General features: G+C 34.5%; 1 protein-coding gene across 1 annotated transcript; it reads right to left on the reverse strand.

Moving 5' to 3' along the window:
* Positions 1-955: 955 nt before the first annotated feature.
* Positions 956-19163, reverse strand: SLC25A31 (solute carrier family 25 member 31). The gene is made up of 6 exons (XM_087963152.1): positions 18873-19163; positions 15410-15537; positions 12993-13110; positions 5068-5222; positions 3313-3438; positions 956-1778 (listed from the first exon to the last, which is right to left on the reverse strand). The coding sequence occupies exons 1-6, from the start codon at positions 19087-19089 to the stop codon at positions 1578-1580; spliced, it is 945 nt and encodes a 314-aa protein (XP_087819278.1). The 5' UTR covers positions 19090-19163; the 3' UTR covers positions 956-1577.
* Between the last annotated feature and the right edge of the window lie 2527 nt (positions 19164-21690).

A 21690-nucleotide genomic window follows, 5' to 3' on the forward strand; every position in this document is an offset into this window, starting at 1 on the left:
CCAATTACTGTCTCATAGCGTAGTTTGATTCTAATATGGCACTAGCAAGATGCTATCTGTAACTAATTTAATAGAAGTACTTGTTTGTAAACTCTGTCTTCCCTAAAGACACCCTATGGCCACAGTCTCAAAAAAAAAAAAAGACTTCAAAGCACTCTTCAGCTGTTGTGGTTAATAAAAGTTTCTCTACAGCTCTTCGTCAAGTATCCTTTCAAGGTGCAAGTGAGGAAGTTATTATGACAGGCATTTGATCTTTTTCATACTAAATTTAGGAGAAAACAATTCCAGTCCTTATTAAATTAAGTTCTGCAGTATTATACTCCTTATTTGAGGTAGTGTTTATCCTGATTATTTGGATCCATATAATTTTCCTAATTATTAAGTTCTACATAATGAAGACTACTAAAATGTGTGGATGAAATTGACCAAATAAATGTTATTTCCTAATATTTGGCTAAGAATTTAAGGAATCTTTTCTGGCAGATGTCTTGTCAATTCTGATTCTATTAATCTATTCTACTAATATCTAGGCTATTTTTTTTCCCAGATATTTGCTTCTAAAAATCTGATACAGGAATTAACAGTAATATTATTTTCTTGAATGGGTATCATCAATAGATTTTTTTTTCTTGGCTTCTAGTTTATGGGTGTCAGCTTAAATGTGCTTGTAGTTTTAAATCTTAGAGGTTCAGATAACTACTTAAACTATGTTCATAATTTTCATAAAGTCTTCTGAACCCCTTCCCACCCCTCAGATCCGCATCAATTGACATTAAGCAGGACACTATTGAAAAGTTCACTATGGTGACAGAAACATCAAGCTTTCTCTGCAGATTATAATCTTTACTATCTGTTTTACACTGATGACCTTTACTACACGTTAATTTATTGCTTTAGAAAGGCATAACTGAGATTCTTACATAGTATTAGATTCCTTTACCTAAATATACCCAGCTTTTGCTTCAATATACATTCTTTTTTTTCCTCTTCTGTGACACTGCAAAAGGCTAAATTTGTCTTCTAGCAAGAAACTCCTATTATTACTTTGCTACAGAACGTTACAGTACGTTCATTCTAAGATGCCCTTAATTCAAACTATTGAACAAAATAATCTGAATAAATTTGCACTAACGGGGGCTATAATCTGTCTAAATTTTATTTAGCTTTGTCTGGAAAAGCTCTTATTTTTTCCTAATAAAAAAAGTTTAAACTCCAATGTAAATTACTGGGTTTGGCTCAGAACAAACTCATTTGTCTATTATGATAGGCAACTTTAGCTAGGCAATTCAATGTTTGTCTCTCCCTCTTCCTCCCAAAGAATTGCTTATCTTCAAGATGAAATCCAGAAATCTTGATTTTGAAGGTAAAGATAATGACTCAAGAAAAAGACTGGAAAGGGAAATATAGGCAAAAGCCTTTTGAAAGTAAAAACTAAGTAAATGTAACCTTTAAATTGCTTTAAAATAATAAACAGTAAATACTACTGACTTGTTACAAAGTGGAATACTAATTAATAAATCAATATTTAAAACAATAGACTTTTCTTTCTACATGTGCAATGCAAGCCATCAGTGGGTTTAGTCAGATGTTTGGCCTACTGAAGGATCAATATGAAGGAATTCCTTGATTTTGTCATAAAGGACTAGCACCAACGCACCACCTGTCCCACGAAGAACATTTGAAAATGCCCCACGAAAAAAGGCTTTTATTCCTTCCTGGCCATATATCTTGATAAAGCAGTCAATGGTTCCTTTATATTGGCGTTCAGTCTCTCCACTCTGAATTCAAAAACATTCAAATATAACCAAAGTTAAATGCAAACCATATACACTTGATAAATAGTAAATAATTATTCTGTAATATTTGTTTTACTGAATTATAGGGATACTACTTCAAATGTTGTCATTGTTAAGAACTTAATGAGAATATATTTTTCTGAAGTAGGCTTTTGCTAATACACTTAAAATGTCTATGATCTTCCCATAAGGTTTTCTGTAAACTTCAGACTTAAATGAGGTCACTTCAAAGGAAATTTTAAAAACTGCTAATTTAAAAATTGCTAGTTTTTAAATGTCTGGTTTTGGTGCAGTGTTCATTAATTAATTTTCATGGTTTCTCATTATCGGTAAATATCAATCTGATATCAATAATCAAATATCAAATATCAATCTTAAATTCTCCTAAATTTCTGTTGAGAAGGGATGCTGTTATTTGAGAGGCTGCCACAAAGAAGAGGGAGTCAACCTATTTTCCAAAGAATCAGAAGGTAATACAAGAACCAATGGATGAAAACTAATCAAGGAGTGAAACAACCCAGAAATAAAAGATAAATTTCCTAATGGCGAGAACAATCAACCAGTGGAATGGCTTGCCTTCAGAACTTGTAGGTGCCCCATCACTGGAAGCTTTTAAGAAGAGACTGGATAGCCATTTGTTTGAAATGCTATAGATTCTTCTGCTAGAGCAGAAGATTGCACTAGATCCAGGTCCCTTCCAATTCTGTCATTCTATGTTCTATGTTTTTGCATCAACTGATTATAATTCTGCAGTGTATATCTAAAAAATGTTTAAATGATAGCTCTATGGTAAATAAAAAAAACTGAAAGACAGTTGTGTTTTTTTTATTTTACGAAAACAGATTTTATCCAAATTTATGTATTTACGTATTATGAATCATTCATACAAAATACATATACATACATATCCTTAACTTCCATCTCTTGCATACCACCTTAGCCACCCCTTCAAATATCTCAAACATATACAAAAACTATTGAGGACGGAATTTACCAATTCATCAAAATGTATTATTAGCTAATATTGACTCATATTGCTTTGATTCCAACTTTGGCGATAAAGAATCTAATAACTGCCAAAATAATTGGATACAACACATGATAGAACACCATATTTTATTCTGAAATTCCAATGTTTGCTATGTCAAGGTTGTCTACAAATTATAGCTAGGTTATAAATATCAATATCCCCATTTGAAATTATAATTGCATGCGAGGTATAGACCAATGTGTATGTCATATACACAGGCTACCTTAGTAACAGAATACTTGCTTGCAGAAGGTTCCAGAATCTCTGTAGGTGTAAAAAAGATTCCTGCTGAGATTCTGAAGAACTGTTGCTCAAATAAGTAGACAATATTTAGTTAGATAGACCTGTGGCTTTATTCAGCATTATATTTTAATATCACATTTTCTGATTAAAGAAGAGAGATATGAAACAAGTAGTATCAAAACAGAATGATGTAGCCCTGATAGTCACAAGGACATTCACATGTTTTCTAGATGAATTACTTACTTGCATCATCATGCGTCTTCTGACAGTGTCAAATGGATAGGAGAGTATCCCAGAAAATACTGTTACCACTTGAGCAATTGCAAAAGATAAAAGGAATGGGGTTTCTTTCGGATTTGGTAGCATTCCCTAAGAAGGAACAGAAAAACTAATCATTGGCTTGTATTTAAATATTTAAATTTAAGCATGAATGAAGTCATATTTACATAGAAAAAAGTTATATCTGTTCAGAGTATTTTGATGAATCATTTTACATTATTGAATTAATTTAAAATATTTTTCATCATACGTTTTAGGGTATCAGACAAATTAAACAGGAAGAATGTTTCATATGAAAAACTAAGATGCAATATAGCTAGATGCTCAGATGCTCACTGTGGTCCACTGGTGAGACCAAAACCTCAAATCACATTTATCTATATGCAACAATTTTGCCAAATTTTAGTTAGGTAAAAAGTAAATATTCATCAAGAGTCATTTTAAAGGTTGAATCAATTGCATTTATATTTCATTGTTTTTGTGCTTTCTGAATACTTTTTAGAAAGTATTATTAAGTCAGTCATCATTATCCATTTATTCATACTAACTGGATTACATAACTGAAGACAGTAATAACTAAAACTTATTTTAAAAAAGTGCATAAAGAGAAAGTGTATTCATAACATTAGCAGAGTCAGCAACCATTCTAATTTTAGCTGAAGTAAACATACTACCCCCCTCCCAATGTCTTCTGCTTCAAGTTGGTGGTTATGTCTTTCTGAGAAAGATGAACCGAGTCCACCAAGAGTGTATATTGCCAGTAGAGTGATTCAAGCTATAAATTTCATCACACCTGTCTAGCTAAAGCAAGCAGACTCTTACATGAGCAACACAATTACACGACAATGCTAAAGTTGAATAATCATTTTACTGGCAATGACAAAGGCATAATTTCATATTGCATGAAAGAAAGAAATGGTAAACCACTCTTATGCGCTACCAAGAAAATTACATGAATAAGAAAAAATAATTGATGAATGATTGATTATGGATATTTCCTTACAAAAACCTCTAGAACAAAAGAAATTAGATCAGCTGTCCAGTTGTTACCAAGTCAGAAGACTAGAGGAAGTCACAGAATAACTACAAAAATATGGTAAGCAGGCACAGAAGAATTAATCCAATTTTAACTAAATTATGCCAGCAAATATGGAGAACAATCTAGAGACTAAGAGATTGGAAGATGCTAATCTACATAGCTATGTCAAATAAAGATTTAACAAAATCTGCAAACTATCAAATAATATCCTTACTTAGCAAAATAATGCTTACGATTGTTCAATATAGCTTAGACCATATATTCAAAGGGAAATATCAGAAATTCAAGCTGATTTTAGAAAAGTCTGAGGAACATGAGACATTAGTGCTGGTGTACCTTGAATAAGTGAAAAAAACAAAGAAAACTGGAAAAGAAGTCAAGCTGTGATTAATTAATAGATGTCATTGATTATAGAAAGTCTTTCAGTTGTGCCAACTACAGTATATCAAGCTATTGAATTCTCTTAGGAAATAGGAATCTAGAATATGTCACGTAGAACTTATACACAAGACTGAAATCAACAGCCCAGATGGAACATGGTGGAATATATTGACTCCAGGATGGCAAAGGAATGAAATAAAGCTGATACGTTACATAAATTATCATATAAAACATGTATAATAAATATAGCATATCAAATTCAATGTTTTTTTTTAAAAAAATGAGTTTAAAAAACTTACTTTTATGGTGTCATAACATCCAAAATAAGATGCTCGATATACAATAATTCCCTGTACTGAAACACTAAATCCTTGGTATAGACCAGTAATTCCATCTTTTCTAGCAATTTTAGTAATACAATCAGCTAGACCTTTGAATTGTCTCTCAGAGGGACCTTAAAAATGAAATTAAAATTTAATTTTAACAAAATTAAAACAGCAAATTTTCAAAAACATATTAAAATATTTGAAGCATAAGTAAAAACAAAAGATTCCTAGTAGTCATTTTGTAAACAATTTCCACAGCCAATAGATGTTTCTGTCTCTATGTGGACAGATTGCCACATCTATGAGAAATCAAAGTCACTTTTGTAGATGAATCAAGTAACTATATTTTGTTTGGTCAATTTGTAGTTTGTATATTCCATCTCTTCTGCCAAGTTCCAGAAGAAACATGTTGAGCCCAAAACCAAATCAGAGGTAACTCAGAATTTATTTATTTATTTAATTCAATTTCAGGGCCAACCAACTTCAGGGTAGTTTACAGATAATAGAAAGAAAGAATACATACAAAAAGAATACCACTGTGTGGAAGAACACCAAGCCTTAAACCAAATCAAACCACACCAAACCTTCCATTTGTGCTTCGAGCGCCTCATTTTGGTTTAGGTCATCCCGGGAATAACGAGGTGTAAGGTGTTCGTCCAGGACCCATATAGTGAGGCAATCTGCTTGTACCGTCAGAGTCCTTTGGGCTGCCTTACAAGCTGTCCTATCTGCTTTATCATTCCCTCTTTATATGTCAGAGCACCCCTTTTGATGTCTTCGGCAATGGATAAAGGCAACCTTTTTAGGAGGCCATACACTCTTCAGGAGATGCAGTATCTGGGGGCCATACTTGATGTCCTTGCCTCCTGCTGTAATAAGTCCTCTCTCCCTGTATAGGGCACCATGGACTTGTACAGTGAGGAAAGCATATTTAGAGTCTGTATATATGTTGACACATTCACCTTTTACAAGCTCCAAAGCTCTGGTCAATGCATATAGTTCGGCCAATTGGGCACTTGTGCCTGGAGGGAGAGGCTCAGCTTTCCAGATATCATTTAAAGTGACTACCGCATACCCTGCCCATTTAATCCCATCCTGCACATAACTGGTACCTGTTAGGGATAACATTGTTTTACCCTAACTGTTTTGGGTAAAGATAATAAAATGATGAATCATGGTTTGTCAGATAAAGTGTATGTGACTTTAAGCTAAAGGAATGTAATTAAGGATGCAGCTGTAAAAGTACTATATAAGCAGCAAGGCACTCTCTGGCTCTTACTGGCTGGCTTATTGAAGACTGCGTTCTTGCTGGATCGGGAGGGAGAAGAAGTGTTGGATTACTTTGAAGATATTTCTCAACGGAGAGAAGATAAGTTTTGGACAGATTTATTATATGTGTACTGACACTGGCTATTAAACACGGACTTTGCAAATAGAGTATCCTGACAAGACTTGACTGAAATTGATATATGACTACTGGACTGTTTACATGACTATGCTATAATTCTTAAATGGAATAAATTATAATTTTGATAGCACAAGCGTATCTGTATTTTTACTGCGTGTTAACGAGAAGGCTTATCTCACACATTTACCTGTCTTCCTATCTGACTTCGCTGCACATTCTGTTTAGTTTGTTTTCCTTAACACCCGTTGGGAATCCAGGCTTAACACTGGTTATGGGCCCAGAGAGACTGCAAAGTCAGTTTAACTAGGATAAAAACAGGTTTATGTAAAAAGTGAGATTTTGTGTTGTTACACGTTACAGTAAACAGACAGCTGTGTTTTATCAATTATAGTTTTATTTCCATATAGTGAAACATGGCACAAGTCAGTCTACAAAGTTTGTCCCTTATATCCAAGCTGGATGGAACAAACTATGTTTCATGGTCTATGAAATGTAGTCTACTTCTACGAAGAGAAGGTCTGTGGAACATAATTGAAAACCCACCAAGCGTAGAAGAATGGGATCCTGAAGATGAGGAAGATAGTATAAAGATAAAAGAATTTAAAGAGAAAAATGAACAAGCATTTTGCATCATAGGATTAACATTAACTGATCAGCAGCTTGTTCATATACGTGGAGAGCAAACTGCTGTTGGGTGTTGGCAAAAACTGAGGAGGATTTATGTTAGAGATAACGTTGGTGCTCGCATAAATCTAACACGGAAGCTTTTCGGACGTATCTCCAAAAGAATGGTGATATGCTGAGTCATTTGAACACTATGAAAAGCATTTTTCAAGAACTTCATGAGAAGGAATTAATTTTCTCTGAGCTACACCAGGTCTACATAATTCTATCTTCATTAGGCGAAAGTTTTGATGACTACGTAACTTCCCTTGAAATATTGCCTAAAGAAAGTCTAACTTTAACTGATATCACTGGCAGATTGATTGAAGAGGCCAGAAGAAGGCTTGAAAGAGATCAGTTAAGGAGGGAGCAACCTCAAAAGGAAAATAATGAATCTCCTACTGCATTCGCAATTAAAAGTGTTTTAATTGTGGGGGAGAGGACATTTATCAAGATTTTGTAAGAAACCAAAGCGCCAGAATGCAAGCCAGAATGCTGTAAGCCAACAAAGAAGAAATAAGAATTATGAGTTAGCAATGTATAGTAATGGAGTTGTAAAAAATAATTTATGGGTGGTTGACAGTGGTGCGTCCCACTGTATTACAAATGATAACAAAAAAATTTGTAAAAATGTCTATGAGTTCACAGCATATCTCATTAGCAAACGGATGGAAACTGAAGGCAAAAGGTCAAGGTATTGCTCATTGTTCTAGTATAAAGGAGAACATAAAAATGTTATATGTACCTCAACTTAAATTTAATTTGCTTTCAGTTAGAATGTTGGTTAAATTAGGATACATAGTTACCTTTAAGGGAGATACTTGTTTAATTGAAAAAGAAGGTAAGAAAATTACTGCATCTTTAAGAGGTGACTTATATGTGTTAAATGATAATGGTTTAAAGGTGGCTAACACAGTTTATGAAAATAGAAAACCTCATGATGAATGTATTCACTTGTTACACCGACGCTAGGTCATTTAAATTTTAAAATGATTAAGAGAACTGTTCAACTATCTAAAGGAATAAGTTTAAAACCTTGTAATAAGTATTTGCAATGTTCTGCTTGTAATCAAAACAAAAGCAAAGTTATACCGGCAAATAGATTTGATGGATTTACTACCAAAGAGCCTTTAAAGGTAGTATTTGCCGATATAATAGGTCCTAAAAGCCAAGTGTAGGTGGTGCTAGATACATATTAAGCATAATGGACCACTATTCTAGGTATGGTTTCTGTTTTCTAATGAAGAGAAAAACTGAAAGCGTATACAAATTTCTTTAATTGGTTAAAATTTGCAGAGAGGAAAACTAAAAAGAAACTAGTAACTCTTATAACAGATAATGGTGTGGAATTTACAAATAATAAATTCCAGAATAGACTTAGAATAGCAGGTATTCAACATAAAAGGTCTGCACCATATAGGCCTCAACATAATGCATTTATAGAGAGACGAGGCCAAACACTGCAATCAATGGGAAGAACTATGTTATCTGATTCTGGATTACCTGACAATTTGTGGGAGAAGCTATAATGTGTGGTAATCACATATTAAACAATGTTGTTAATTCAACAACAGGTGAATTACCATTCACTCTGTGGCATGGTAGGAAACCTGATTTGAGTTATATTCACACATTTGGTGCACCAGCATGGGTGCATATCCCTACACAACTCAGGCACAAAGGACAACGTAGAGCAAAAAGATTAATTTTTGTTGGATATCAAGCAAACCATAGATCTTATAGATTCTGGGAACCAGGTACATCTAGAGTATACTGCAGTGCTAGTGCACAATTCCTAGAACATATAGGATGGAATAGATTAGAGCAAGATTCAGATAAAGATATTATTATAGAACATTATAAGAGGCAGAAAGAAAAGACTAGCTATAAGAAAAGTCCAATTAAAGAAGAAGTCCATGAAGAGCAAATAGAACCAGATCAAGAGGAAATAATTAATCAAGAAGAGATAAATAGTCAAGAACAGGAAATAAAGGAAAGTCCACCTGTAAGTCCAGTTATACCTAGACGCACAACACGTATAACCAGACCACCTGAAAGATATCAGGCAAGTATTGTTTGCCAAGTAAATAAAGTTCCTACTAGCATAGATGAACTTAAGATGTATCCTGCTAAGGATCAGGAGAATTGGCAAAGGCAATGGAAAAGAGTTAAATTCATTAAAGGAAATGAAGGTTTATGAAGAAACCAAATTACCTCCAGGAGAAAAATCCATTGGGTGCAAATGGATATTTAAAGTAAAGACTGGAAATAATGGGAAAGTAACTTATAAGGCTAGATTAGTAGCACAAGGATTTAACCAAAATGTATTTGATTATGATGAGGTATTTGCACCAAATCTTAAGGCTACAACTTTAAGAGCAGCTTTAGTGTGGGCAGCTAAGAAGAATTATATTGTTAACCATTTAGACGTAGAAACTGCATATCTACATGCACCATTGCAGCATACAATATATTTGAAAAAACCAGTTGGCATAAATGATAATAAAGTAAATAGCAATGATTGTTGGAAACTCAAGAAGAGTTTATATGGATTGAAACAATCTGGCTATGAATGGAACCAATATATTGTGAAAGAATTAAACAATATAGGGTTTAAATCTGGTTTAGCAGATCCATGTATGTTTAAAAGAGAAAATAATGGAGCGTGACATTATTGTTATTATTTACAGATGATATTGCTTTGATTACTAAGACCAATAATGAAGCTACTGAGATTATTTCATTATTAGCAAAAAGGATAAAATTAAAACATTTAGGTGAAATTAAAAAGTATCTAGGATTGACAATTAACAAAACCACAAAAGGATTTAAGATATCTCAAGAGGATAAAATTTGCCAATTAATTAAATTGTATAAAATGGAACTTTGTAAGCCTGCAAAGACTCCAATGAGTCAGGAAATTTGCAAAATTGATGCTCAAAGTCCCAAATTTGATAAGACCATATATCAATCTTTGATTGGTAGCTTATCATATATAAGCAATTGGTCTAGGCCAGATATAGCTTATAGTGTTAATCAGCTGGCACGATATAATAATGATCCACATCAATGTCATTGGCAAGCATTAAAGAGAATTTTAAGATATCTTAAAGGAACAATGCATCATGCATTGTATCTGAAACCAAAAGGTGATTTGATTCTTAGTGCCTATGCAGATGCAAGTTTTGCAACTGACATAAACACTAGAAAATCAACATCTGGGATGGCTATATTATTTGGTAAGACTTTAATAGGGTGGAGGTCAATCAGGCAACAGCATATTAGCTTGTCAACGATGGAAGCAGAATTTTCATGTCTGTCATTACTATGCACTGACTTAATTCTGTACAAACAGTTATTATTAGACATGGGTATAACTGTTAAAGATTCTATTATTGTGTCACGAGGACAACCAGGCAGCTATACAATTAGCTACTAATATTGCTGTAAAGACTAGATCAAAGCATACTGATCTAAGATACTTAAATGTTAGAGAATCTGTTAAAATGGTCTAATTAAACTTGAGTACTGCATGACGGAAGAAAATATTGCAGACCAGTTTACAAAAGCTCAAGGTGTTGTAAAATTTAAAGAGAGTTGTGACAATTATGATTTGAAAGTGTAAATGAATATATTATTGTAATATTTATTATTATTACCCAAAGGGGAGAATGTTAGGGATAACATTGTTTTACCCTAACTGTTTTGGGTAAAGATAATAAAATGATGAATCATGGTTTGTCAGATAAAGTGTATGTGACTTTAAGCTAAAGGAATGTAATTAAGGATGCAGCTGTAAAAGTACTATATAAGCAGCAAGGCACTCTCTGGCTCTTACTGGCTGGCTTATTGAAGACTGCGTTCTTGCTGGATCGGGAGGAGAAGAAGTGTTGGATTACTTTGAAGATATTTCTCAACGGAGAGAGATAAGTTTTGGACAGATTTATTATATGTGTACTGACACTGGCTATTCGACACGGACTTTGCAAATAGAGTATCCCTGACAAGACTTGACTGAAATTGATATATGACTACTGGACTGTTTACATGACTATGCTATAATTCTTAAATGGAATAAATTATAATTTTGATAGCACAAGCGTATCTGTATTTTTACTGCGTGTTAACGAAGGCTTATCTCACACATTTACCTGTCTTCCTATCTGACTTCGCTGCACATTCTGTTTAGTTTGTTTTCCTTAACACCCGTTGGGGAATCCAGGCTTAACAGTACCATCCGTATATAGAGTATACTTTGGGGAAGGAAGAGGTACACCAGTCATGTTGGGGCGGCTGGCATATGTTTCCTCAATCATCTGGATACAATTATGAGTGGTTTCCAAGTCTGGTTCAGGCAGTAATGCAGCAGGATTTAATGCGTTGGATAGTATAATGTTGATCATAGGGTTAAACCTTGGTATTTCAGCATTCGCGGGTTGGTTAGCCACAGATGGCCTTTTGTTTCCAGAACAGCTCTAAGGGCATGGGGAGTATAAATGTCAAGCTCCTGTCCAAAAGTCAATTTGCTTGCTTCCTGTGTTAAGAGCGCAGTTCCAGCCACAGCTTTAAGGCAAGCAGGCCAGCCTTTTTGCAACATTATCAAGCTGTTTGGAGAGATGCCACGTTCCCATTTTCTGAGTGAGGACGCCCACTGCCACATTCTGTTTGGTGTCTACAAATATCTGAAACAGTTTTTCCAAGTCTGGGAGGCCCAAGCTGGGGGCCTGTAGTAACACTTCCTTTAGCATTCGGAAACTTGTGGCTTCCTGTGTACCCCACTGCAACGGCTCCTTATCCTGTCCTCTAGTGGCTTCGTAAAGGGGCTTGGCGATCAGACTAAAGTTGGGGATCCATATACGACAAAAGCCCGCAGCCCCCAGAAAGCCTCTCAAGTCTCTCCTAGTTTTTGGTGTGGGGAGCTGACATATAGCCTCCTTGCGTTCATGACCTAATGTTCGTTTCCCCTGCTCTATGTCATAGCCCAAACATCGGACTCTTTCTACAACCAGCTGTGCTTTTTTCTTAGACGCCTTGTATCCCAGGTCTTATAGGAGGTGTAACAACTCGTAGGTGTTTTGCCAGCAGCCATCCTTTGTGTGGCCTGTAACTAGCAGATCATCCATGTACTGCAGTACCACATCTGGAGGGGGGTAGTCAAGGCCTCCAAGTCCTTAGCTAAGGCGGCCCCAAACAGGGTGGGTGAGTTCTTAAATCCCTGGGGCAGCCGCGTCCAAGTATATTGTTGTTTACGGCCCGTTAAGGGGCTTTCCCATTCAAAGGCAAAGAGGTGCTGACTGCAATCATGTACAGGGAAAGAAAGCATCCTTTAAAGAAAGCATCCTTTAAGTCTATAACTGAAAACCACCTAGCGGTTTGGGATATATGATTATCTGAATGATATAATTTGTTAAACTCTGCAGATATGACTATTAAGAGAATATGTATCATACAAAAATGTTATTAAAATTTAGAGAATGATACAAAGTAATATATGAGAATATCAAATAACAAAAGCTGATACATGTAATAATATTACATTAGATAAGAAAATTGATAATATGAATATGAAATTAGGGTCATGTTTGTTATTGAAATGCTAAATGACCTGGAACCACACTGTTCACCCAGTGATGAATGTAAAGAAAAAAAAAAATTATTTTAAAAAAAGTAAAAGCTAAATATGCTTTATCTAATGAGATTTATATACAGGCAATTCAAAGTTTTAAATATCAAGTGTTGATTATATCTTGAGTATTGATAGTACAGCATATAGAAACTAAAATAGCCAGGTGAGCTTTAAAATATTTTTTAATATGTAGCACCTTACCTTTGCCAATGTCAGCACCCAATCGAGTTCGTGCAAAGTCTAAAGGATATACTACACAAAGTGAAGTAGCCCCAGCAGCTCCACCAGCAGCCAGATTTGAAACGAACCATCTCATAAACTGTAATAGAAATAGTGTGCTCCATTCAAAATCAATATTGCGTTCAAGCCCTTTATTTGCTGATGAATATCTCAACTACTGTAATGTGAGATGACATTGATTTTATATATGATCAAATTCAAATAAAAGCAAATGGCCAATATTTTAGGGAGTTTGGATGGCAAAATTACTGGTTATACATATTCACAATATCCCTTCACTTCAACCAATGTCAATTGTTATAAATAGAAAATAGTGTCCAAAATAATTTTGATTGTAGATACCTTACCTTACAACACATTTTCTTAAAGAAACCACCCTGAACTTTATGTGTTAAAGTGTAAGTAGCCTAATTACTTACTTTTAAAAAAGTATTCTGGATTAACTTCTTTGAAAAGTATTGTATTTACAATTTTAGATTCAAATGTATGTTTCATTTGTGCAGTTAAACAAGGCAACTCTTATTTAATTCAAATGAGTGTGGTAGTTTTGCAATATATTTTGTTAAAATACACCTTCCAGTGGTTTTATTTAGCACTGAAGTTTAGTTATTTTAGCTTTTATTCATTATACTCCATTATATTATGGAGTAAATGGCAACATTTACTGAGTTTGGCTAATCTCAAAAGATTACGAGTGTAGGCTCCTTCTGTTCTTAGATCTGCGATCAAGAGAAAACTAAGGGCTGCAGGTTAGCAGAAACCAGAAAAGTAATTTGTAAGAAGTTAATGGTAAAATGCTTCTGTGTTGTTGCCAAAAAAATGGCATGGGTATGTTCATATATAGGCATCAAGAGTTCTGATCACTGGAAACAGACATTGCCACAAGATGTCTCTTTAAGAAAAGTATCATGTTCTCTAGAGTAATAAATTAAGAATTAATTTGTCTCAAGTTGACAGAAGATGAACATATAATATAAAATATTGAAGATTAAATAAGGTCATTTGCAAGTGATTATTAATAAAAGAACCTTAAATGTAAAATAAGTATTTGCTAATTCAGAAGATATTAAAATAAATATAGACAAATTGCCTACTGGGCAAAGGGAGTTTTAATTCTTCTTGATATTATTCTCATTCATACATTTAGGGCACTTACATAAATAAACATACATTTAAAAAAAACATCCTTTCCTCAACGATTGACAAGCCCATTAGATACAAACCTTTGCATGCTTTCTATTCTCTACCATATAACTTTTCAAAAATAAGTAAAAATTATTTATTGTATTTATATTGGCATATTTTAATCAAGATTCCCAGTGGTTTACAATTACACTACATTGATTAATTGTATTAAAATGAAATATGAAATCTAAAACATTTGGAAAGCAAATTACTTTCCACTCTTATACGCACAATTGTACAGTAGATTAAAAATTATTTATGTTTATTATTACTTCTTAGCGAATGAAATGGGATTAATTCTTCAATGCCTTTTAGAAATATATTAAACATTTACAGATTGAAAAGACATTGTAAGAGAAGCAACAACCAATAATCGATATCAATGCAGACAATTATTTTCAAAAGCATCCACACATTCAAGTGACTGATCAATCAGGTTTCAAATAATTAGATAATGCTGAAATTTATTTGCTTAATATAACCTGGTCAAAGCTAATACTTTCTAGATACATTTGGACTATAGTTGTTGGAATTTACAACCTGGGCTGGGATGGTAGGTGTCATAGCCTAAAACATTTAAGTTATAAGACTGCATAAGACTAACTGAAGTTCTGAACACTTTTTTGTTGAATATTCATGCCTACACACTCTCTCACAAATTTCCTTCTTTCATTTTCAAGTGGTCAAGCAAGTATCTATCTGGGATTTCTAACTTGCTGACACTCCAACACATCTAGAAAGATTAAGTAGAATATTGCTGCCTTAATACAACAGGTGTTAGAACACTGAAAAAATAAACCAACATATTATTGGGTGTTAAGTGGAGGTATTACAAGTAATAAGACCCAGCAGTTACTTATGTAATCATTGAATTAATCCTTTATTAAATATTTTGCATTTTATGAATTCTAAACAGGTTTCCACAAAAAGAAGCTAAGGTCAAATCCAGTGGAGGATCCTGCTGATGATAAGAATAAAAAAAAAGTATATACATATTTTTTTCCTGATGGGCATGACTGATAAGTGTTAATCAACTCAGGAGATGCTTACAGTAATAATAGCCACAATAAATCCCAGCCAATGTCTTCTATACAATGCCCATAATCATTCAAAAGAAACCCACATCTCCAGTACTTCTTAAGATTAAAACAAAGAAGAACTTTTAGAATAAACCTTTATTAAATCAGACTTACCTGTGTATCTTTATCAACTCCAGACATGAAAATCTGCTTGTATTTGTCCTTAAAGGCAAAGTTTAGGGCTTGAGTTGGGAAATATCGAATAACATTGGCAAGATTGCCACGCCAGTAACTGAGAAATCCTATAAATAGAAGATTTTAAAATGCATAGGATCCCTCATTTTAAATAGTTTAAAATTACACAACTATACTTTATTATTGAAACTTTTTCAATTTATTTCAAGTCTAAACAGTTGAAATAAATTGAAAACATTTCAAAAATTAAGCTAATAGTGAACAACTTTAAAACTGATAGTGTTTCCAAAGTCAATACTTAACTTTCGAATTATAGATTATTCTAATCTTAACTATTTGATAACTATGCAATGGAAGCTTAGGTCTAGGACTGAGATTAAAAAATGGCAATAAAATTAATTGATAATTTGTTGACATCTATTTTGTGTTGTTTCTCAGGACCATTCCAATGTGCTTCCTCCAGTGGTGGGATTCAAATTTTTTTACTACCGGTTCTGTGGGCGTGGCAGGGGAAGGATACTGTAAATCTCCAGTCAGAGGTGGTATTTGCCAGTTCTCTGAACTCCTCAAAATTTCCGCTACCGGTTCTTCAGAACTGGTCAGAACCTGCTGCATACCACCTCTGGCTTCCTCCCTTCAAGACATGTAAGAGTTGCTTCGAACTGCAAGATAGGTGGCAAATACAATAAATTTCATCATCATCATCATCAAAATAAAAATAAATATACAATATCAAAACATAATCATCAATTGCATAATAACTTTACAATAAAACTCAGAGTTTATATATAAGATTCATTTTATTTACAGCAAACCTCTCATTACAAGATGGTATTGTTCTTAATATACCTCTCAAAGTCTGCTGAAAAAAACAAAACAGGCTGTGACAGCCTTTGTAAAACCCAATAAATTTTATAATATGCAAGGCAAATTGACTAGAATCGAAAAATATCACCAGTTGATCCATATGTTGTAATGATAAGATGGTACCGACATTAGTGTAATATTTCCAAAATATGAATAATTTCTGGAGTACTACTTTTGAACACTGCAGTTTAACTACTGTACTTTATACCATAAGTCTACCAAGAGCTTCCATGTAGTTCTCAATATTAGGAAGCCCTGGCCCTAAACTTAAATATGAGCACAAATTTGGCAAAGCCCTGGTCACAGTAAGGATTAAATATTTATAATGAAGCCAGTTCTATGTGATAACATTCATATGGTTTTCAGTAGTGTAGCTGATTTTACTAAGCTTAGAGTTGTAGGATGCCCATTTGCTTCTGTGACAATCCATTTTGTTTCAGCTCACTTTCATAAGCATTCACCATGGAAGATGAATATTGGCACTAGTGGATAATTTGCTCCTAGCTTACACAAAAATCAAGTTACACCAGAGATAAAGAGATAAATACAGAAAGATACCACAGATTTATAAGGGACAAAATATTTCCCAATATCAATTTTAGCTTTTCTTAAAAAATCTACTATAGTATGCAGAGGCAGATCATATAAATAAAGTCTATGAAATGAATCCTTTTGATTTGGAAACGATAACATATTGGTTCTGAGCTTCTTTACCTCCTGCCTGATTAGACCAATTAGACCAACTCTGGGAAGAATAGTTGAGAATGAGTGGCTATTAAAATCCAAGTACCATTTTTGTATAGGTAAATATTTTGGATTTAAAGACCACAAGTAAATCTTCTTTGTTGGCAGTTGATGTGTAAAAAGGAAGTTTGCTTTATTGTGTCAATTGCTTACATTCTAAAATTACAGGTTTTTAAAGAAGCATTTGATAGTATTTAATATACAACATTGTTCATTATATATTTTATTAATATTGATTGAAAATATCAAACTGCATTTTATATATTTGAATGCTTAATAATTCTTTATTGCCAAGCTAAAAAAAGGCAGCTGTCATCCAATTATGTTTGCCAGTTTTCAAAAAATACTATATTCAACAAATTCAAGCAGTATAACAATGTCTGTCATACTAGCTATTCCAAGTCCTAGTTGTCAGACAATGCTTAAAATCTCTAAACTATATAAATCTGATGGCACTCCAGTATTTTTTCCCCATAAAATATTACTGGATTTGATCTGCTGCAAATTATTTCCAAACAGCAGCACCTCATTCCTAGTCTGATTGATTTCTGTTTGCATACTAAATTAAGACTACAATCTAAAATATTCAGAATGTTAATTCTTACATAAAGATTCCACATAAGAGATATACAGAGAGAAAGATGGGAGTGGGAAGAGAATTTATTGGCTTAGGCTTATTATTAGTTTCAAATTCAGTATATTCCAACTATGCTGATGAAATATTAGATATTATTTACTAAAGTTTTAGATTTATTATTTTAAAACATCACTGCAATATGAAACCATAAGGACAAGCCATTATAAACTTGAGTATATTGGACCACATCATACATAGATACACACGACACATAGAACGTCACAAAAATTTCCAGAGAGCAAAAGATATTTTGCAGAGACAAATGTGCTATGAGATATTACTTGAAAAGTTATATTCTTCTTGAGTTCTGTAATGGAAAAATTATACTAAGTAACATTTAAAAGTGAATAAATTTACATTCTGCTAATTCTGTCACTAGATTTTTTGGAAAAATTAACAGGTTATCAAGATCCTAAACTATTTAATCACAAAGGGAAGAAAACACAGCTGTTATTTTCTAAAAAAAAATCAGGGCTGGAATTACTAAATAATAAAAAAATAAAGGTTACAATCCCATGCACTTGGCAGTAAATTTTATCTTACTCAGTGGGCCTTATGGATATGGGAAATTTATATTAACGTTATTTGTAGAATTTAGTACATCACTATTTATAATATTATCAATAGCTTCTGCATTTACAATAATTACAGACCAGCAATCAATCCCATGCATTCATGGGCAAAGATTCAATTGAAAACTGGCAGGTAAGCTTATGATATATTCAGAATTATTTCAATAAGACGACTGATGTTTAAAGAATTCATATACATTCATCACCACTAGGCTAAGATTATTATATTGCAGTTTGGAGAAATGGAATTAGGGCAGTTTGAAGAAATGGAATTAGGGCATGCAAGTGTAGGTAACCTAGGTTTTGCTAGATGTTTTTACTATAATTTTCACTCTCCCTGTTCACAGATTGGGTGCTGTATAAGACACAGTAATACCAACTACCTACTGTAAATACCATGCTTTTAAGTCCTACTCACATAGCTGGTAGTCAAGGGTTCTGCTAAATTGCAGCTCAAGAGTTGCCTTGTGGATAGATGGTGGCAAATAAATTTAATAAATAATAACATATCTAAAAGAAAACTAAAATCCTTAAATTTATTGTGTTCATGGGAGAAAGATTTAAAACAGGGATTTTGGCCACAACAACTTTGAAAGGGGAACTATTTCTAGGACTAACATACCTTGCTCCCGAGGAATGCGTACAATGCAATCTATCATGCCTTTGTATTGCTGGTCAGCACGGATCTGCTTGGAGGAGGCCTGAACCTGGAGCAGGAGCTTCACCCGTTCAATGGGTGCTACTGTTGTTTTGGAAATAGCAGCTGCCACCCCACCTATCATGAGGTCCTTCCCAAATGAGACAGGATCGAAAAGCTGCTGCCCCTCAGCAGCCTGCATGATGTCAGTTGGGTAGAAAGAAAGTTGTTGGTGGAAATAGGGCCTGCAAGCAGCATCACCCAGCACCAGGCAACACTTCTAACTGTCACTGCTCTGAAAGAGCTAATGGAGTTCCCCTCCCCTCCCCCACCCTTCATTCTCAAGCCACATGATGCAAAAGCACCCAATCACAGCAAATGTCCTGCCTTTTCCTTTTAAAGGAAAGTTTGGGGCTTTTGAAGATGGAGCTAAGATCAGTATAGTGAGTTGAGGCCTAAAATGAAGGAAGAACGCCTGCAAAAGAACTTGACTCAGGAAAGACTTAGTTAATGCAACCAACAATTACGAAGGATTTTCAGTTTTTATCCACATTTCACATGAATAATATAAATTTAGCCAACTAAAAAAAGCACATGGGAGGCTTATCACATTAATTTCAGCAAGAAAATACAGAACACCATTCCTGTTTCCTCCTATAATGAATACTTATATTCATGAGAGAGTCAATTATAATGTGTAATATCACTATTTATTTATGGAGACATTTGTATATTGCCAACCCCAAAGGAGTCAAAATAGTTTGTAGCATTAAAATACAAAAATATGGATATATATTCAAGACAAAACACAAATAATCAGAATAAAAGCTTTCTAATAGAGCAGTTTGACTACAGTTAGCACCCCATAGAATTAAATAGTATTGCCTTTTAAAGGTCAAAAGATTAAGATAAGTAAAGCAAATGCCTATAGGAAAATATAAAGATTTTAATGAATAACAGACTAGAACTATTTGTATATCACCCAGTCATAGAAAACATAAACAGAAGTAATAATTTTAGAAATCTAATTCCAGAAGACAAAAAGAAACAAATGAGGCAGCCTTTTATCACCATTTTTGGTAATTTTGGTGTGATATCACCCATCTCAAAAAAAATTGCAACTTGAGAACTAATTGCATCTCAGATGTTAATGGTCCATACTATTTAATTTGCTGCCAAAATCAGTCTTTGCACCACCATTTCCTTCTTGTGGAATAGGGATCCTAAATATATATACCTGGCATGACTACACAGGATGTGCAAATTCTATTCAGAATAAATCGTCCAAAGGTAATGACGAGCCATAGGTTTATAGATTGGAAAAAAAAACATTTTGAAGTAGACCTGGAAGCTTTTGGCAACCAATTCAGCAACTATAGGTTTATATTGGCAAAGTGTTTCCTACCTACCAACATCCATACCATTGCCCTCTAAATAAGCATTTTCTAAATTATCTTCAAAGGCACCCCCAAGTAATGTGCATTACAATTATCGTTTGGCAGTAAATACATGAATTTCTGTTCTGAAGAATTTCCTGGATCACAAAATCACTGGTACACCAATTGAAGCTGCTTACTGCTCAAGTAGAAGTCATAAAGGATTACTGTAGTGAGGTTTTCTTATTCTGAAAATAGTACTTGTTGGCATATGGTACTTGTTAGGTTTACATCTGACCACTCATATTTGTTTTCCATTTCTCAATGATTGACGAAATCTTCCAAGGACCATGTTGGACAAGATGCTGTTCATTAAATTAGTAATAGGAATAAATTTATATTTTGTTTCTGTAATCTCAATTGACTTGTTGCTGTTGGCATTGCAATAAAGTCTCTAATTTACATAAGAAGACATTAATTTCCCAACAGAAATTCTAAGCATGAAAACTTTCCTGAATTGGGACGGTAATAGGAAAATCATTGAGTCCAGATTTAAAAGTCCTTTAAAAAGCCTATCTTGGCTTTTTACATATCATACTGAACATACTGTATGTTGTCTTTGGCTTAGCCACTGTAGTTGATTTATGGCTTCATGCACTTAACCAAGCCATGATTGTTATTTATGATGTTCATCTAGTTTGGTCCTTACTTTCAAAAATCTAGCGCCAAGTATAGTTCTCTAATGCAGTGGTCCCCAACCTTTTTGTACCAGGGACCGGTTTCAAGCAGAAAATTTTGCAAGGACCGGGGAGAAGAGAAGGGGGCTTTTCCTGTCACCGCAGCTATTCCGAGCGCCCGTTTCACCCCCACCCCCAGCCCGCCCGTCTGTGTGGCCTTCAATCCACAGTGTCCCGTTCTGCCTGCCTGCCTGCCTGCCTTAGTTTCTGGTTGTTTGGAAGCAGCTTCGGCTGAGAATAATAACTATTAGCCTCTTTTACTCAGCCGAAGCTGTTTCGATTCAACCATTAACGAAGGCAGGCAGGCAAGGCAAAGCGAGCACTGGGTTGAACCCGCCAGCGCGGGCGGCGGGCAGGCGGACGGGGTGGGGGTGGGGAGAAGCGGGCGCTCGGAGCGCTGCGGCGACAGGAAAAGCCCCCGCTTCTTTGAAGCAGTTTCTTCCTGGGCTGGTGGAGGAGCGAGAGAGCGACTGAGAGAGCTGACCCAGAGAGAAGGACAGGCTTCGGTTGCTTCCTCCCTCCCCTTCTTTCATTTGTGTCCTTGATCCCGATCCCAGCAGCATTCACCGAAGGTGAAGAAAGCCGCCATTTTTTTTAAAAAAAATTCTTTGCGGCCCGTAGAGAGTGCTCCACGGCCCGGTGCCGGTCCGTGGCCCGGTGGTTGGGGACCCCTGCTCTAATGTATGTTTA

Source organism: Notechis scutatus, chromosome 4, assembly GCF_049901735.1.
Source record: "Notechis scutatus isolate UNSWTSFEM ecotype Mainland chromosome 4, rNotScu1.2, whole genome shotgun sequence".
NCBI lineage: Eukaryota > Metazoa > Chordata > Lepidosauria > Squamata > Elapidae > Notechis > Notechis scutatus.

What these genes read in the sequence shown, in the direction of transcription:
- SLC25A31 (XM_087963152.1), bottom strand. Translation starts at nt 19,089, where the DNA reads ATGCAGGCTGCTGAGGGGCAGCAGCTTTTCGATCCTGTCTCATTTGGG. An exon ending in GATGTTATGACACCATAAAA is followed by an intron (nt 3,439 to 5,067) that starts GTAAGTTTTTTA and finishes GTTCCTTCTTAG; the next exon opens with GGAATGCTACCAAATCCGAA. An exon ending in GAAGACGCATGATGATGCAA is followed by an intron (nt 1,779 to 3,312) that starts GTAAGTAATTCA and finishes TTTTGAATTCAG; the next exon opens with AGTGGAGAGACTGAACGCCA.